General features: G+C 37.9%; 1 protein-coding gene across 1 annotated transcript in view; it reads right to left on the bottom strand.

Moving 5' to 3' along the window:
- RPA2 (Replication protein A2) overlaps window positions 1-16,184 on the bottom strand; it is a 382,124-nt gene that overhangs the window by 199,946 nt on the left and 165,994 nt on the right. Inside the window, exon 3 of the mRNA XM_090381178.1 lies at window positions 14,517-14,618. Coding sequence (XP_090237304.1) covers window positions 14,517-14,618 — 102 coding nt within the window. The remainder of the gene's footprint in view (window positions 1-14,516; window positions 14,619-16,184) is intronic.

Here is a 16,184-nt window from a genome sequence, read left to right on the forward strand (position 1 = left end):
GGATGGACAAGTGAAATGGGAAGTGTTGGCTTACCCCCCCCCTTTGCATTACTTGAAAAAAAAAAAAACTAATACTAAAATAAAATTAAAATGCTGAATTTGATGAAATCAAGCTGGTCATCACTCATTATGCATTTCATCAATAGCAAAAGCAGATAAACAATATACAGTTATGGACACAGAATGTGATAATCAAGTACTGTCAACAGAAATTTATTTGAACAAAACAAAATGGCTGCTTGAAGAATGACATTCCATTATATTCTGTAAGTAAATTTATTAAGCACTCTGTTTTGTAGCAGTAAGAAACAAATGCTAATAAATGCTTATTAAAAAAAAAAAAAATTTAAATAAAAAGGTGGAACAAAAACATGCTAATGGAGGATTATACAAGTGGTTAGAAGTATAGTGAACCAAGTCCAATTTTCTTCAAGTCTGGCTACAGGTGTATTTAGTCCCTTCAAGCCAATTCAGTGAAAATGCGGACTACGTTCTTAGTCCTTTAGTCAGCTGATAGAGAGCAGTGGTGCCTTATAACACTGAAGAACATCTGATAGTGTTCATTGTTACAGTGGGCCAAGTCCATCATTCTACTCACTCCTACCTACCACAATTGTCCCACTACTGTCCTATTCTTCACTGTGTGTGTGTGTCAGATACTGTCTGTTTAGGTTTTATTGGATTATCATGGATTTTCAAGCCGCGAATTGGATCAGGAAGTGACTTTTTGGTTAATTATTTACAGAGAAATTAACTCCAGAGAAACTATGGAATGGCACTGCTGTGATCATTGGTCAGAAATACCATGACAACATCACTAAAGTCAAGTGGATTTCAGATTGCCTAATGTCAGTATCAACATTGGATCCAGCACCCTGCAAATCATCTCATGCTATGTGCCACAACCTGGGTGCTCAGATGAGGAAAAAGAATAATTTTGGAACAACTTTGAGACATACCTCCACAACGACGAGATCCTCCTGATAGGTGGAGACCTAAATGTAGGCCACATTAGACAAGGCTTCAAGCGAGCCCAGGGCAGATAAGGGTATAGTGTGTGCAATGATGATGGTATCGGCATTTTAGACTGTGCAGAAGCCAATGATCTGGCAACAGCAAACACCTTTTTTTTTTAAGAAGCGACTCTCAACATCGCATCACCTACAGCAGTGGTGGCCATACTACACAAATTGACTACTGGCTCCTGCAACAGCAAGATCTAAAGCTGGTGATCAATGCAAAAGTCATACCATCAGACAACATTTCCACCCAATACAGACTACTGGTTCTCGACTTCCAGCTACAACTCCGCTTATTTCCCAAAACGTACACAATTGAGATGGAATGCATTAAGTGGTGGAAGCTACCTGAGCACCATGCCCAATTGAGAATGTTGCTAAGCACATTGCAAATGGACCTGGGCCAAACGCCCATGGTCATATGGAACAACATGGCTGCACATATCAGCACTTGTGCTGCAACTGTCCTAGGACAAAACCTGCCCGATGTTACATTGACAAACAAGCCTGGTGGTGTAATGACCATGTACAACAAGTGAAGAAATGTGCATACAAAATATGGCTAAAGGCAACAAATGGTTATGACTTCAAATGCTATAAGGAGCTGAAAGCTGCAGCAAAACAATAAGTTGCAAGCACCAAAGCTGCACATTACAAGGACTTCTATGATAAATTAGATACACCTGGAGGCGCGAATAAGATTTACCGATTACTGTATCATGACACCGCTCAAGCCAGGACGTTGGACACATTGTAAACATCAAAAATGAGAACCAACAGCTGCTGCAAAATCCAGCTGATATCCTATGCCACTGGAAGGACTAATAAATGAAAATGTGCAATGAGGAATACCTGCATCCACCAATCCCAACCACTGCGGCAATTCCAGGAACTGTGTCCCCCCTATCAGAGTAGCAGCTGCAATTAGTAAAATGAAGAATGGAAAAGCAACAAGTCCAGATGGCAAACCAGCTGATGTCTGGAAGCTACTACACTCGTAAGGAACAGAACTTTTAGCAGAACTCTTCAATAAGATCACTGATAAGAATGAAGTGCCACCAAGTTGGAAGACAAGCATCACAATCCCAATCTGGAAGGGAAAAGGTGACGTTAGTGACTGCTCGAATTACAGGTTGATACGTCTACTGTGCCACACAATGAAGATCTTTGAGCGCATACTCTTCGCATGCATCTGCAATATCATCACAATCTCACAAAACCAGTGTGGCTTCATAAATGGACACAGAACAACAGACGCTCTTCATGCTGCTTGTTTGCTGATGGAAAGACACCATGAAAGGGGAAAAATGGTTCACATGGCATTTTTAGACCTAGAAAAAGTCTTTGACAGGGTGCCACATGAGCTCATATGGCACACACACTATGATCCCATAGAGTGCCCGAAATCTACATCCACTGGACCCAGCTGCTGTACCAAAATGTCACCAGCCCAGTCAGCTGTGCTGCCAGCTCCTCACTGCCGTTTGCCATCCATGTAGGAGTGCAACAAGGCACTGCCCTATCACTGCTTCTTTTCATTCTCAGTATGGACATAGTGACAGCGGACATCCAGACTCCTCACCCATGGACCCTACTTTATCCAGACTACCCACCCATGGACCCAACGACATTGTCTTGGCACATGAAACACGCCAGGGCCTTGAACAGCAGACACAGGAATGGAAATTACATATGGATAAGTTCAGATTGCAACTGAATGTCAAGCATACAGAATATCTAGAATGTGGTGCCCAGACAGATGGCTCAATTACAATCAATGGACAGACATTAAATAAGGTTACCCAGCTTAAATACCTGGGCTCATATTTTCCCCTGATTGTGACACATTACAAGACACCCAGATGCGAGTCAATGCCTCCTGGCTGAAGTGGCGGCAAACCACTAGAGTCCTATGTGGCCACAAAAATCCATAAGACTATCATCAGACCCGTTGTAAGAGCAGAATGCTGCGCCGTTGTAAGAGCAGAATGCTGGCCAGCAACAAAGAAGCATGAACAGATCCTTTGTTTTATTTTTATTGTTATGGAAATGTGAATGCTCAGGTGGTCACTCAGCCTGACTAGACTTGACCACATCACAAACGTGGATGTACGAAGGACTCTTGGTATAGACCCTATACATGAAAAGATGCGTGAAGCACACCTGAGATGGTATGGTCATGTGCTGTGTAGCAATGGTGGCACTAAACCTAAGTCCAGAAGATAGGCAACCACACAAACAACCAAAGAAGTGATGGCTCAACCAACTGAAAGAGGATATGCGAACTATTAATATCATACCAAGTGACACTGAAGAACACATGAAGTGATGAACTAAGTGCAGACACGTGGACTCTATTCCAATGCAAGACAAATGCTAGGAAGATTTGCAGAGAAATTAATGTTTAAAATTTTTTGCATGTACTATTGCAATGCTCACATATAGCAGCCACATAGTCACTTTTTCCACTTGATTTCTTAGTGTTCTTGCTTTATTTCCTTATTTCGATCTTATTGCTATTTTCTTTGATTCCAGTATTTTTTCCCTCATACATTAATTATGTTTTATTATTGCATAATTACTTCCAGAGGAGTACTGCTAAAAAAAAATAGTACCAGAATGCTCATCAATTAACTATAAATAGTTACCTATGCTTTTTTTTCATTTGCAAAAATAAATAAGTCAAAGATTAGAATATTTGTTCAGTATTTCTTCATAACTGTTAAATAAAGATTTCAAAAGAAAAAAAACAAAGACAAAAAATTTTAAAAATCAGAAAAGGAAAAAAAAAAAAAAAAAAAAAAACGAAAACAAGAACTCCAATTATTATTAATACATTCTTCTCTTTCTTGCTTTCTTGATTTCCTTCTACTTATTTGACACTCTCACTCTCTCTCTCTCTCTCTCAGGGTAACTTCGGAATTTTTTTTAGCTGGTGCAGCATAAGCCTCTGGTTTCCTTGCACCATATAGCTGCTGCTAATAATAATAAGAAGGGAATGGGCCACCTGAGAAGAAGACGATTGAGGAGTTCTAGGGAAGCATATGGAGCAAGGAAGTAAGACATAACAGCCGAGCCACCTGGATAGAGCTAGGACGCAAGAAAACCAAGGATATACAAGAAATGAGAGGGTCGGTGATTCGGGAAGAAGAAGTAAAACAGATGAAACAGTAAAACTGGCCCACTATTTCTCTGCACAATTGCTCATTATACTCATCATATTCATTAGGCTTATAACACACACCCACTCTCATTTTTCCTTTCCCAGTGCTTATGTCACACAAAACAGACTCAACATTGCATTGTCTGCCAATATAAATTGGATGCACTTCCTTAGATTTTATGTGTTCCTTAACTAACAGCATAATCCCTCCTCCCTTCCTATCCTTTTTTGTACACAATGTACTCCTCAAATTCCAATTCTGCACTTCTTATATCTGTATGACACCACATCTCTGATATCCCAACAATATCTGCCTTGATGTCTTAACTAGCACTTCAAGCACATCAAATTTATTAACTATACTCTTAGTATTGGTATACATGCGGGTATATACATGCACCTGTTTCTACTTTTAGTTACCCTAACAGAGCCGAAGTATTTATTTGTTCCACTATGACTCCTGGAAATCTCCATTGCCTTGCTTTCCATGCTGCTGCTGCTGCTCATTCCAATAGAAGCAGTGCAAGAATCACTATTGCCTCTGCCTGCAGCCACTGGTAACCTTTCAGTCTGCATATCCCCCCAAACTAGCAGTATTCTGACCCACCTAACACAGACTCGATAGCATCAGCAAATATTTTTCCACCCATTCTATTTAAGTGTATCCCATTCCTGTAGAAGCAGTCTCTCCTGTCAACAAGCACAGACCACGCTGAAAAAAATTCTACCCCTTGAGCCTTGCACAATCTTTCCAGGGCCGAATTTTATTATTATTATTAGCCTTATGCTGCAAGGAAGCCTGAGGCTTAAGCTGCACCAGGCAAAAAAAAAAAAAAAAAAAAAAATATTCTGAACTACCCTGAGAGAGAGAGAGAGAGAGAGAGAAGTAAAAGGGAATCACCAAGAAAGAGAAGAATGATGATATCCAGCTCAGGATCCTGGGTGTGCCAAGCCCATACTCACCAGATGTGAGTCCCTGGGGTTAATCGACAAGGCTCTCATCATATACTCCCACCTAGCGTGTCTGGGCAGAATTACAGACACTTTCACGTTCTACCTTACTCGCAACTTTTTTTCAACATTGACCTGTACTTGTTGAGGAAATCTGCAGATCTCTTACTCTTAATGTTATTAGTTCCAACGTGTACAACAATATCTCCTTTTGTGCCCTTAAAAGATGACATCTGCTCTACAAATCATCAACTTTTGCCTCTGGCAGACATACCCTGGGCCTGGTCCACCTATCCTTCTTGCATAGCATATTCCCCGTCTCCCTGACAGTAGAGTGACCCACACTAACTAGTTCCTTTGGGATCAGAACATTCTGCCTTGGAAATTGCCTCTGCATTGCCTGATGCACAGAGTCAGCTCTGCCATTGGGCTGGGCAACTGAGAGCTTGATGGGGCTCTCATATTACTTTCTCCCAGGGCATTTACCCTACACCTCAGGCTATCATAGATGCCCATCATAATGCTGAGTTGGTGCCTAATTTTTGACACTCTAGGCACACAAACACATCCTACATGGCTAGATCATGTCCCATTTTAGAAAGTTCAGCAAACATTTCGCACTTCGCACATTTTTTGAGATTGTGATGCGTTGGAGAATCGCCCCCCCCTTCGTTTCTCCCGTGAGTCACAGCACTCTTGCTAGTCTGTAATCTTTGCTTCGCAGCTCTAGACTGGGTCATGATTTCCGTTTAAATACAGTTTAATTAATAATGGAATTTAATAAGGTTAATAATTATTGTTGATTAATTGATAATACTATACTAAGCTAATAGATTCCTAATACAGTGCTTGTGTATTACATTATCTAGTTTTTCGTTATACCTTACGATATCAGTTTGAGAAATATATGTTGCATTATTTCTTATCGCCAACACTGGAAGTCACAACTTCCAAAAATCACTAGTTAAATTCAAAATATGAAGCTAACTAACACTACTAAACCTATTTAATATCTTTGTAAAATACAATGTAGTATGTTAATAAAAAAAGAATATGGTAAAGTATCAAAATACTTATCCCTTTACAGCAGCCAAAAATCCACCGAGTGCCCTTCCTAGTTCTAGAATTCTAGAATATACTCAATTTCTAGATTATTCTAAACATTAGGCAGGATTAAGGAAGTGTTCTGCAACAAAAAAGATCTCACAAAATAACAATACAGCACATAAACTACTTGATGTTTAGGTTTAATTTTAAGGCCTTAGGTGCAAAAGACAAAACAGATAAACCATGATCATTGTAGCTGAAACTCTTCTCTTTGCACTGGTGGCAAAAACGAGAGAAATGAAGAGGTCCCACATTAAGATAGGTCAAATTTGACTTTCAAATTTTGAGTCAATCTTTGAAGGATAATATCTCAGCCAGAAAACAATTATAAGAGCTGATATTTAATTAGGCCAAATTCATAGTTTATGACTCAAAAGTCTTGTTTAAATTTGTCGCGACAAATTTTTGGTGCCAGTTTTAAACCTTCACATTGTAAAATATGTGAAGGTTTTTGAGCCTGGACACCAAAAGTTTTGCATTCTCTGCCAAAAGTTAACTAGGTATACCAAGTTTCAGAGCACTACCTCTCAACGTTGTGCAACAGTGACACTTAAGACTGAAATTTTTTTTGTTATTTAGGCTGCATAACACAAGCGACCTTCATAGAAAAGGTGCTGGTGTCTCACGAATACTACATTTTGAACTGAAATTTAGCACAGCTTCATTTGAAACCTGTTTAAACATCTACACCAAGTTTCAACAAAATTGAAGATGGTTGAGAAGGGACCCCAACGGCGCGTGACATGGAATGACCCTATAGGTAAAAAGAATTCTAAACAAGAAAAAATTTGTCAAGAAACACTTGTTATGATGAACCGAAGACAACAAATGAAGAGCAAGATAAACACTGACAAGGACAAAATTGAGTATACTGAGTTATGCAAAGCCATCAGACACTCAGAAAGGACATAAGAATATTTAACACAAGAAAAGTAGAATAAGCATTAAGGGAAAACAAAGGACTTAAATCAGCAGCCATGAGTAGTAATACAGACAGAAAAATTATACTGAAACTGAAGGATAGCGATAGTGTACTTATAAACAGCAGAGAAGGCATAATTCAAATAGCAGATAAAGAATTATATAAGGAGCGAGGGAATGATGCAAGCAGTGTGGAAGATGGATTCCAAATTAGAAACACATACAACATACCTGTTATCCTTCATGATGAAGTAGAACATGAAATGAAGAATCAAAGCCCTAGGGGAAGATGAAGTTACTGTAGACTTGTTAAAATTGGGAGGAAGAGACATGACACAGAAACTGGCAAGACTCTTCACAAAATACATTAGGGAAGGTATGACGCCTAAGGAGTGGAATAATGCAATCACAGTTTTGTTGCATAAGAAGGGGATAAATCAGAAATTGGAAATTACAGACCATTAACTTGTTATCCCACATCTATAAGTTGTTCACAAGGGTCATTACTAACAGATTAGAGAGAATACTTGATGAGAATCAAACGAAAGAGCAAGATGGCTTTAGGACAAGATTACAGGCAAATCAGATATTCTGTGAATTACCTTCACGTAATATCACAGCTAATGGAAACTCTACTCTATCGCTAATTTGCAGTACCACGTTATCCCCTTTCTTAGCGTTGTGGCATAAGAAACCATTTGGTCTGACAGATCAATGTCTGCTTTTCCTTTATTATATGCTAGAATAGGAAGTGGTTTTTGTTTAGTTTCTTTTCATCTTCCTTTAAAGCTTAATTCCACATCTGTGAGCTTTATTTGATATATATTGTCAGAATGTCAGCCAGCACCTCTAAGGAATAAGAATACTGGATGAGAATCAACAAGGGTTCTTCAGGCTTTTCAATTTGTTCATTAGTGTTTTCTTCTGCCATCCAGCCTTGAAAAACTTCGTCAATGACATAAGATTGCCCAGGAAAAAATATTTTCTGAAATTTTAGCTGCAAAACATCTGTCAGGTGTTGTATCTTACTGAGCTTGTCCCCTGGAATGGCAGTTTCATTGTCTGAAAAATGAATGAGGCATAACAACAATCCAAATCTGTTGTGTGACATAATTTTTGTTACTAGGCATTTTTATAGGTAGGTTTGGTATAGGTATATTTTCATAGGTAAGATGCAATACTGCCAATCTTCCTAGTCCCATCCACATAAGAAGCCTGAAAAACTTTCTTATCTCATCACCAATTGTTATCAGAACCCACTTTTTTAGACTCTGCCAGGATGCGCTGGTACATTGAATTTTCTGTTTGGCATATCTGTTTGTTTCTGTTACAATAAGATTTATGACTTCTTTGTCAAAAAAATATAATGAAAATGCCTCAAGTTGAGTAATATTCCTTGATATGTCTATTTGCAGTCCCGATTTGCCTGTAAAATCAAATCTTTTTTTCGATCCTTCGTATTCAGTCCATTCAATAACTTCATTTGTTTCAATCGCTTCAATCTCAGGTTCATACACTGATGAACAAATTGTTTCAATTTGTTCATCAGTATCTCCTTATTTTGATGAAAAAACAGTCAGGATCTTTTACCGAATCATCAGTCAAAATCTTCTTTTTCATCTTCAGAACTACTACTAAGATTTTCAGCAATTTCTCTCAGTTCTCCTTCTTTTAGTCATTGCTTTTTAGAGTTGGGTTTTTTTTTTAAAACACACTTGTGCAAACTTATGGAGAAACACACAATACAATATAATGAATAATACGGTGCACTAACGAACTTGTTTTGAGAAAATCTTTAACAATACTGACAAACTTATTTCTACAAGTTTGTGAGTTTATTTTATTGCAATTTGTTTATTGCAGCACACACACACGTGCAATAAACTAATTACAAATGACTTTCATATGTGTGCCGTAATAGCATCACATGTATGTGGCTGATGTAGCTTCTCAAGAAATAAAGAAACCAACTGGGCCATGTTGGCCACATATATGTGACACAAAAACACTTTTTTTTTTTTTTGATATTTTATGCAAAAAAATGACATAACACTGACATTACAATATTTATTTTAGAATTACCAATCAAATTATTTACTATATATTTTTGGCCCCAGGGTAAATTTTTTCTTAAACTAACCTGGCAGTCAACGTATTAAATGATACTGAATCTGTGGCAGTGGCTGTGACAGCCACAGGTCCTTGAGGCTGTCACAGACATTCTATCAGATATACCAGACAAACTGTGCTTGCTACCTGAGAGTCTAAAATGCTGATGGAACTGATATTTGGGTGACACTCAAGTCAAATGAACCTAATTCGGTAAAGTCTGGATGGTCTGTGACAACCAAATCTGCTGCTTGTACCTACATGAGGGTGGGACTATTAGTAATCCTGAGTATAACCAACATGTGCAAGCATACTGTAGTTCAAGTTCAAGTCAACAAATATCTTCTTTCTTCTCCTCAATCTCCAACCCTTGCACGGTACTAAGTACTATAGGTTCTAATACCGCTCATGTTTGGGATTTTCATAAAAAAACAGCAGCTTTTTAAACGTAGAGATAAAGCTTTAGTGTTCCATATTAGATATTTAAGCAATCCAAATAGTTTAAATGAGATTAATAATGATTTTTTGCTATGGTAAATAAAAATCAAATTATGTGATTTGCAAAATCGATAATGGAACGAATTTTCAAAGAAAAGTGTACTTCAATAGAAGAGTCTTAAACAGAAAATAATATAAACAAAGAAATGGAAAATTCAGAACCCGGGGAATTGGAAGCGGATTTAAAAACAGTGTTAGTAAAAGATTTATTCATTTTAATGGCAAAAGCAGAGCCAATCCAATCAAATAAGGTATTTTCATTATTAAGAAGTGAAATGAATTTATATGAAGTGATGCACACTGACACTGAATCCAAAAATTTTATTAGATGCACTGCTAACAATTAGACCCAAAATGACAGAAATTTTTCTACTTTAGGCTTATATTTAACTACTCAAAGATCCGGGCTTTCCAACCAAGCAATTAAATGTGCAGCATTTTTTAGAATCTCATTTTAACAATATCTGTAAATTGTTAAATGCTAATATTAGTTTCCCTTATTATTTTTTTTGTTTCAGTATTAGTGTTTACTTAGAATTTTCTTTTATGTAAATCTCAAACTTAAAGTGTTTTCAAATAAATGTATAAAATAATGTGGCCTATCTGAACCCTGTACCAATAAATAAAATTTTCTGTTTACGTTCATCGAATTGTATTTTTAATATCTAATTCTTCTTAAATTTTAGTATTTTACTTATATACTTATATATTCATTATTCTACTGGAATAAGAACCAATTCTTATCAAAGAGATAGCAAAGACGTGGTGTCACACAGATATAAGGGATGCAGAACTGGAATTTGGGGAGTACAACGTCTACAGAAAGGATAGACAGGATAGGAAGGGGGGAGGGGTTAGGCTATTAGTTAAGAAACACATAAAAACCAAGGAAGTGAAGCCAGTCGACATTGCTGGACAGTGCAGTGTTGAGTCAGTTTGCTGTGACATAAGCATTGGGAGATCAAAATTGAGAGTAGGAGTGTGCTATAGGCCTAATGACTGTGATGAGTATAATAAGAAACTGTACAAGGAAATAGAGTGGGCCAGTAAATCAGAGAGTCTTATAATGAGAGATTTTAATTTCCCAGATATTGACTGGAATTTGGGGGCTGGTCACTCACGCACTAGCAGGGCTTTTGTGGATTTATTGGATGATTGTTTTCTACATCAGCATTTTTTTTTTTTTTTTTTTTTTTTGATTTGGTAGTTGTTGGCGCATCGGCTTCTGTGGCCATATTGCACCTCCCAAGGTTTTTGCAGTACTTTGATCCAAGCCCGAGGCGGGAATCGAACCCGCGACCTTTGGGTTGCCGGGTAGGTACTTTACCCACTCGGCTAGCCCGGTCGGCTACATCAGCATGTTCGGGAGGCAACTAGAGGGAGTAATACTCTTGATTTGATTATCAGCAGTGACTCTTCATGGATTAAGAATCTGCAGATAATTGAACCACTAGGTGGCAGTGATCACAGCGTGCTGAAGTGGGATTTACTCAAAGAGGTAACTACCATTAGGGGTAAAGGGAAGGGTTATTGCTTCAGTAAAGGCGACTACGATGGACTGAGACAGTATTTAAATTCTATACAGTGGGACCAACTGATGATGTTACCAACAGCAAATTCAAAATGGGAAGCATTCAAAGAATTAATCTTGGAAGCTACTAGGCTTTACATACCAACTAAGAAATATTGTTCAAGGTTTAGGCCAAAATGGATGTCAGACGAACTAATGAGGCATATGGCAGAGAAGAAAAATGCATGGGATACTTACAAATTAACACATGACACAGAAGCCTATGATAGATACAAGTTGATATGCAACCAAGTTACAAAGGAGGTTAGGCAGGCGAAGGCAGATTATGAGAAATCCTTGGCAAGGGATGCAAAGAAAAACAGCAAAGAGTTCTTTACTTATATACACTCTAGAAGGAAGGGGATGAATCAGATTGGTCCACTTGATATTGATGGGTCAACTGTTGATGACCCTGCTCAGGTAGCTAACAAACTAAATGAATATTTTGCATCGACATTCACACATGAGGAGTTATTCAGTGAGGGGAATGCCAGAGGTGTATTCAACTCTAGCAGTAAGCTACAGAATCTTGAAATAACTGGGAGTAAAGTGGAGGAGAAACTGTTGAAGATAAACACAAGAAAGGCACCCGGGGTGGATGGGATCTATCCAGTTATATTAAAGGAGGCAGCAAAGGAAGTAAGCAAACCGTTAGCCATAATTATGAGAGCTTCCTTGGACTCAGGGGAGGTACCCATAGACTGGAAATGTGCAAATGTGACCCCAATTCACAAAGGAGGATCAAAGGCTGACACAAGTAATTATAGACCTGTGAGCTTAACTTCTGTTCCAGGAAAATTAATGGAGGCACTGGTTAAAGAAGCACTGCAGGATCATTTAGACAAGACTTCAGTTATAGCTCGGACACAGCATGGTTTTGTTAAGGGGAAGTCTTAGAAAGGCTTTTGATACTGTTGCACATGGAAGACTGCTACACAAATTGGAGCAGTGTGACATTGGAAGCAAATTGCTGCTATGGATAAAGGGGTGGTTGAGGGGGAGAAGACAGAGAGTGGTAATCAATGGACACTGCTCATCGTGGACTAATATTATTAGTGGAGTCCCTCAGGGCTCAGTGTTGGTCCATTATTGTTTTCTGTATTTATAAATGATATTGATGATGGTATATCAAGCTTAATATCCAAGTTTGCAGACGATACAAAGGTTGGCAGGGTTGTCAAGGACACTACTGACACTATGCTGCTGCAACAGGATCTGGAAAGGTTGAGCAGATGGGCTGAGAGGTGGCAAATGAAGTTTAACATTGACAAATGTAAAGTACTACACATGGGAAACAGCAACCCCAGAGCAACGTATCAACTCTGTGGTACTACACTGACAGTGGTAGAGAATGAAAGGGACTTGGGGGTGATTGTGCAGGCAGATATGAAATTCTCTGAGCAGTGCAGACGGGCTGCAAGAGTAGCTCATGGTGTATTGTCAATGATATATAGGAATTTTTCTAGCAGGGATAAGGTGATTATTTCCTTGTATAAGGCAATGGTCAGGCCACACCTAGAGTACTGTATACAGGTCTGGAGGCCTCATTTCAAGAAGGATGTAGAGCTGCTGGAACGAGTACAGAGAAGGGCAACAAGATTAGTGAATGGAACAAAGTGCTCTTACGAAGAAAGGCTTAAGTTTTGCAAATTACAGTGTCTAGAGACTAGGCACCAGCGAGGTGATCTGATAGAGGTGTATAAAGTCTTGAATGGTTTGAGCATGCTCAATGCTGATGGGATTCTTCCTCTAGCTCAGAATAATCACCTGAGAGGGCATAAATTCAAATTGAGGAAAGACATACGGAAATTTGCCTTTAGCCAGCGGGTGGTTGATAGCCTAAATAAGTTTAAGGCTCAGCTGGACAGGTATTTTTTTTTTTTTGGCTGATGCTGCATAAGCTTGCTTTCTTGCATCAAATGCCTCTACTAATGCTAATCAATAAAATAAAATTTTCTTGATTCTTGATTTTTCGAGAAACACAATTTTCTGTTCCCGAAGATTAAAAATGTCAGAAATTTAGAAACCATGATCTGATCTAATCTGACTTTGGTATTGGTATTTGTTTTCTGGGCACAAATTAAATTATAAGAAGGGCAATTTTTTTTTTTTTTTATGAAAATCCCAAACACAAAAGGTATCAAAACCGTACTAGTACCGTGCATGGGTTGAAGGAGATGGGGAGAGAAGGGATGCCGGAAACTTGGTTCTGGTGACTAAACTTGGGTTTCACCACTTCAAGCCTCCAAAAAGCAAAGTCATGGTATTGCATGGGTTGATGAGAGCCATCTACCACCTAGTGTTAATATCATATTATAGTATTGTATTATAAGTATTATTTTATATTAGTATTGGTACTAGTTAGCATTAGTAGTACCATGCATGGGTTGAGGGAGAAGGGGGAGGTTGCCAGAAACTTTGCTCTAGAGACTAAACATGGGTTTCACCACTTCAAGCCTCCAATAAGCAAAGCGATGGTATTGCATCGGTATAACCTTGCTTTTTAGCATAATTTTCATACTTCTAATACTAATTATTCCGTGAAAAAACCTACCAGAAAAATTATTTTGATTTACTTTGGGGACTGACTCCCAACTCATATGGCCCTCATGTTGCTCCCCCCTCCTACTTCAATAGGGCTCAACCATACTGGTTCAAAAAGTCACAACTTTTCATGGGTTTTAATTCTATATTGTTCAATATTAGTGTAGTGCACCAAACTTTTTATTCTGCAATAAGTTGATGAAATATACTGGTTATATAAAAATGGACTGATTGCCGTCCTCCTTCCCACCCCCACTATACGAGCAAGTAATTACCAAATGCATTTGTTGCTCCCCACTCTATGAAAATGTCCTATTCATAATAATTAATGGTACTATCAGTCATCAAGACTTCCATCTTAATATATAAAGCTTTACATTTTTAAATGTGGAGAACTAAATCAACGTCCTGCTTCTTTACATTTCAGAGGCATAACTTACCCGATGGATTCCACATAGAGAACACAATGACAATACACCTGTAACTTGTTTTATTTTACAACAATTTTTTTAATTAATAAGATGTGTTAAAAATAGAAAAACTGAAAAGAAACCTAAAAGATCCCAATGGGCAGGAAGAATTAATATAATTTCAAAATGAAAATGATATTGAGTGAATAAATCAGGATATATACCATGTGTGCAGTCATAGTTCCAATTTTCAAATGTTCCTCTGTTTCAGGAATCTGCAAAACCTGAGCTATTGTACAAGGCACAACATTCTGAAGTCTTTCACCCTAAAAAAGAGAAAACTTGATTTTCAATATCTGATATTATTTAATGCATAATAACATGTAATGATGTCCAGATTTAATATAAATTAATTAAATTCATATTATAATCTGTTTTCATCCAATCAAAATATAATGTATGTACGAAATGCCAGTGCTGTTCGAAATGCCGTAACATAACATAACATAACCAGAAAGCAGGCATGCCACTGCATAGATAAATTTTTAAATTTAAATATCTATGTAGCATTTCATGCAATAAATATTTAATTAATAGATAACAGAGCAGCAATGGCTCAATAAGTTCTATTCAATAAGTACTACTCTATTTAAAAATTTAAATATCTATCAAAGTGAAATCAGCCAATTTCCCTCATTTATTGTGCAGAATTTGTATTGGTAGTGACAAGGTGCAAGAAAGCAAACAAACTTATAAAGCATCAGACATAGTAGAAAAAAAAAAAAAAAAAAAAAAAAAGCCCTTCCTACATCACCTGTCCATCTTATTCAATAATTTGCCAGTTCTTTCTTAAATTTATTCAAACTACCATTTCCACATCATATGGCAGTTTGTTCCAACAATCAACTATTTGCGGGCTTAATGTAAACTTTTGCGCATCTATCCCACAAACATTCTTCAACCTGAATTTATGCCCCCTCATGTGTGTGGTTTGAAGAATGGCATCAACGTTGGGCTTACTCAATGCATTCAAGGCTTTAAACCCCTCAAATCAGATCTCATCATAGGTACCTAGTATACATGATTTGCATAACAAGCCCTTCTTGGCGATCTTCACCCATTTACCCTTCTCTACATCAGTTCCAGCATATCCACATCCTTTGTCAATGACACCTCCAGACCTGTATGCAGTACTCAAGATGCAGCCGAACTATTGGCTTGTACAATGGAATAAGCATGCCCTTATCCGGGCTAGCAAAGTTCTTGTATATCATTGACAAAACCCCAATGAACTGTCCTGGCAGCCTGCTGCATGGTACAAAGACTTTCATAACTGACAGCAAAAATACTCCCACAGCCCATACCATTTTCCACTATGCTGAGTGTAGAAGCACATAGTAAGTACATTAATCTGGGATACTGCCACTTCTCAGCCTATTTGTCTAATTTTTCTAGAATGACAATAGCTTACTTTGATTGTGATTAATCAGCCTGCCTACTTTTTATCATCTCAGAACTCAGACTTTAAGCTTGATATACCTTCATCAATATCATTAATAAATAGAGGAAACAATTGGTCGCAGCACTGAACCTTGGAGAATTCCACTAATAACACTAGTCCAAAAGTACAGTGTCCATTAACAACCAGTCTGTCTTCTCCCACTCGATATCCCTTTATCCATAGCAGTAACTTGCCCATAATGCCACACTGCTCCCAATTTTGCCATCAGTCTTTTACTTGAAACAGTATCAAGAGCTTTACTGCAATCCAAGTATATGATATCAAAGTTATTTTTTTGCATCCAGTTTCTTTGTTACTGCATCACAGTATCCAATCAGATTGGTCAGACAAGATTGCCTGTTAACAAATCTATGGTGTGGCTACAGCATAG

This window comes from Mastigoproctus giganteus, chromosome 9, assembly GCF_048544385.1.
Source record: "Mastigoproctus giganteus isolate SK-2022 chromosome 9, ASM4854438v1, whole genome shotgun sequence".
NCBI lineage: Eukaryota > Metazoa > Arthropoda > Arachnida > Uropygi > Thelyphonidae > Mastigoproctus > Mastigoproctus giganteus.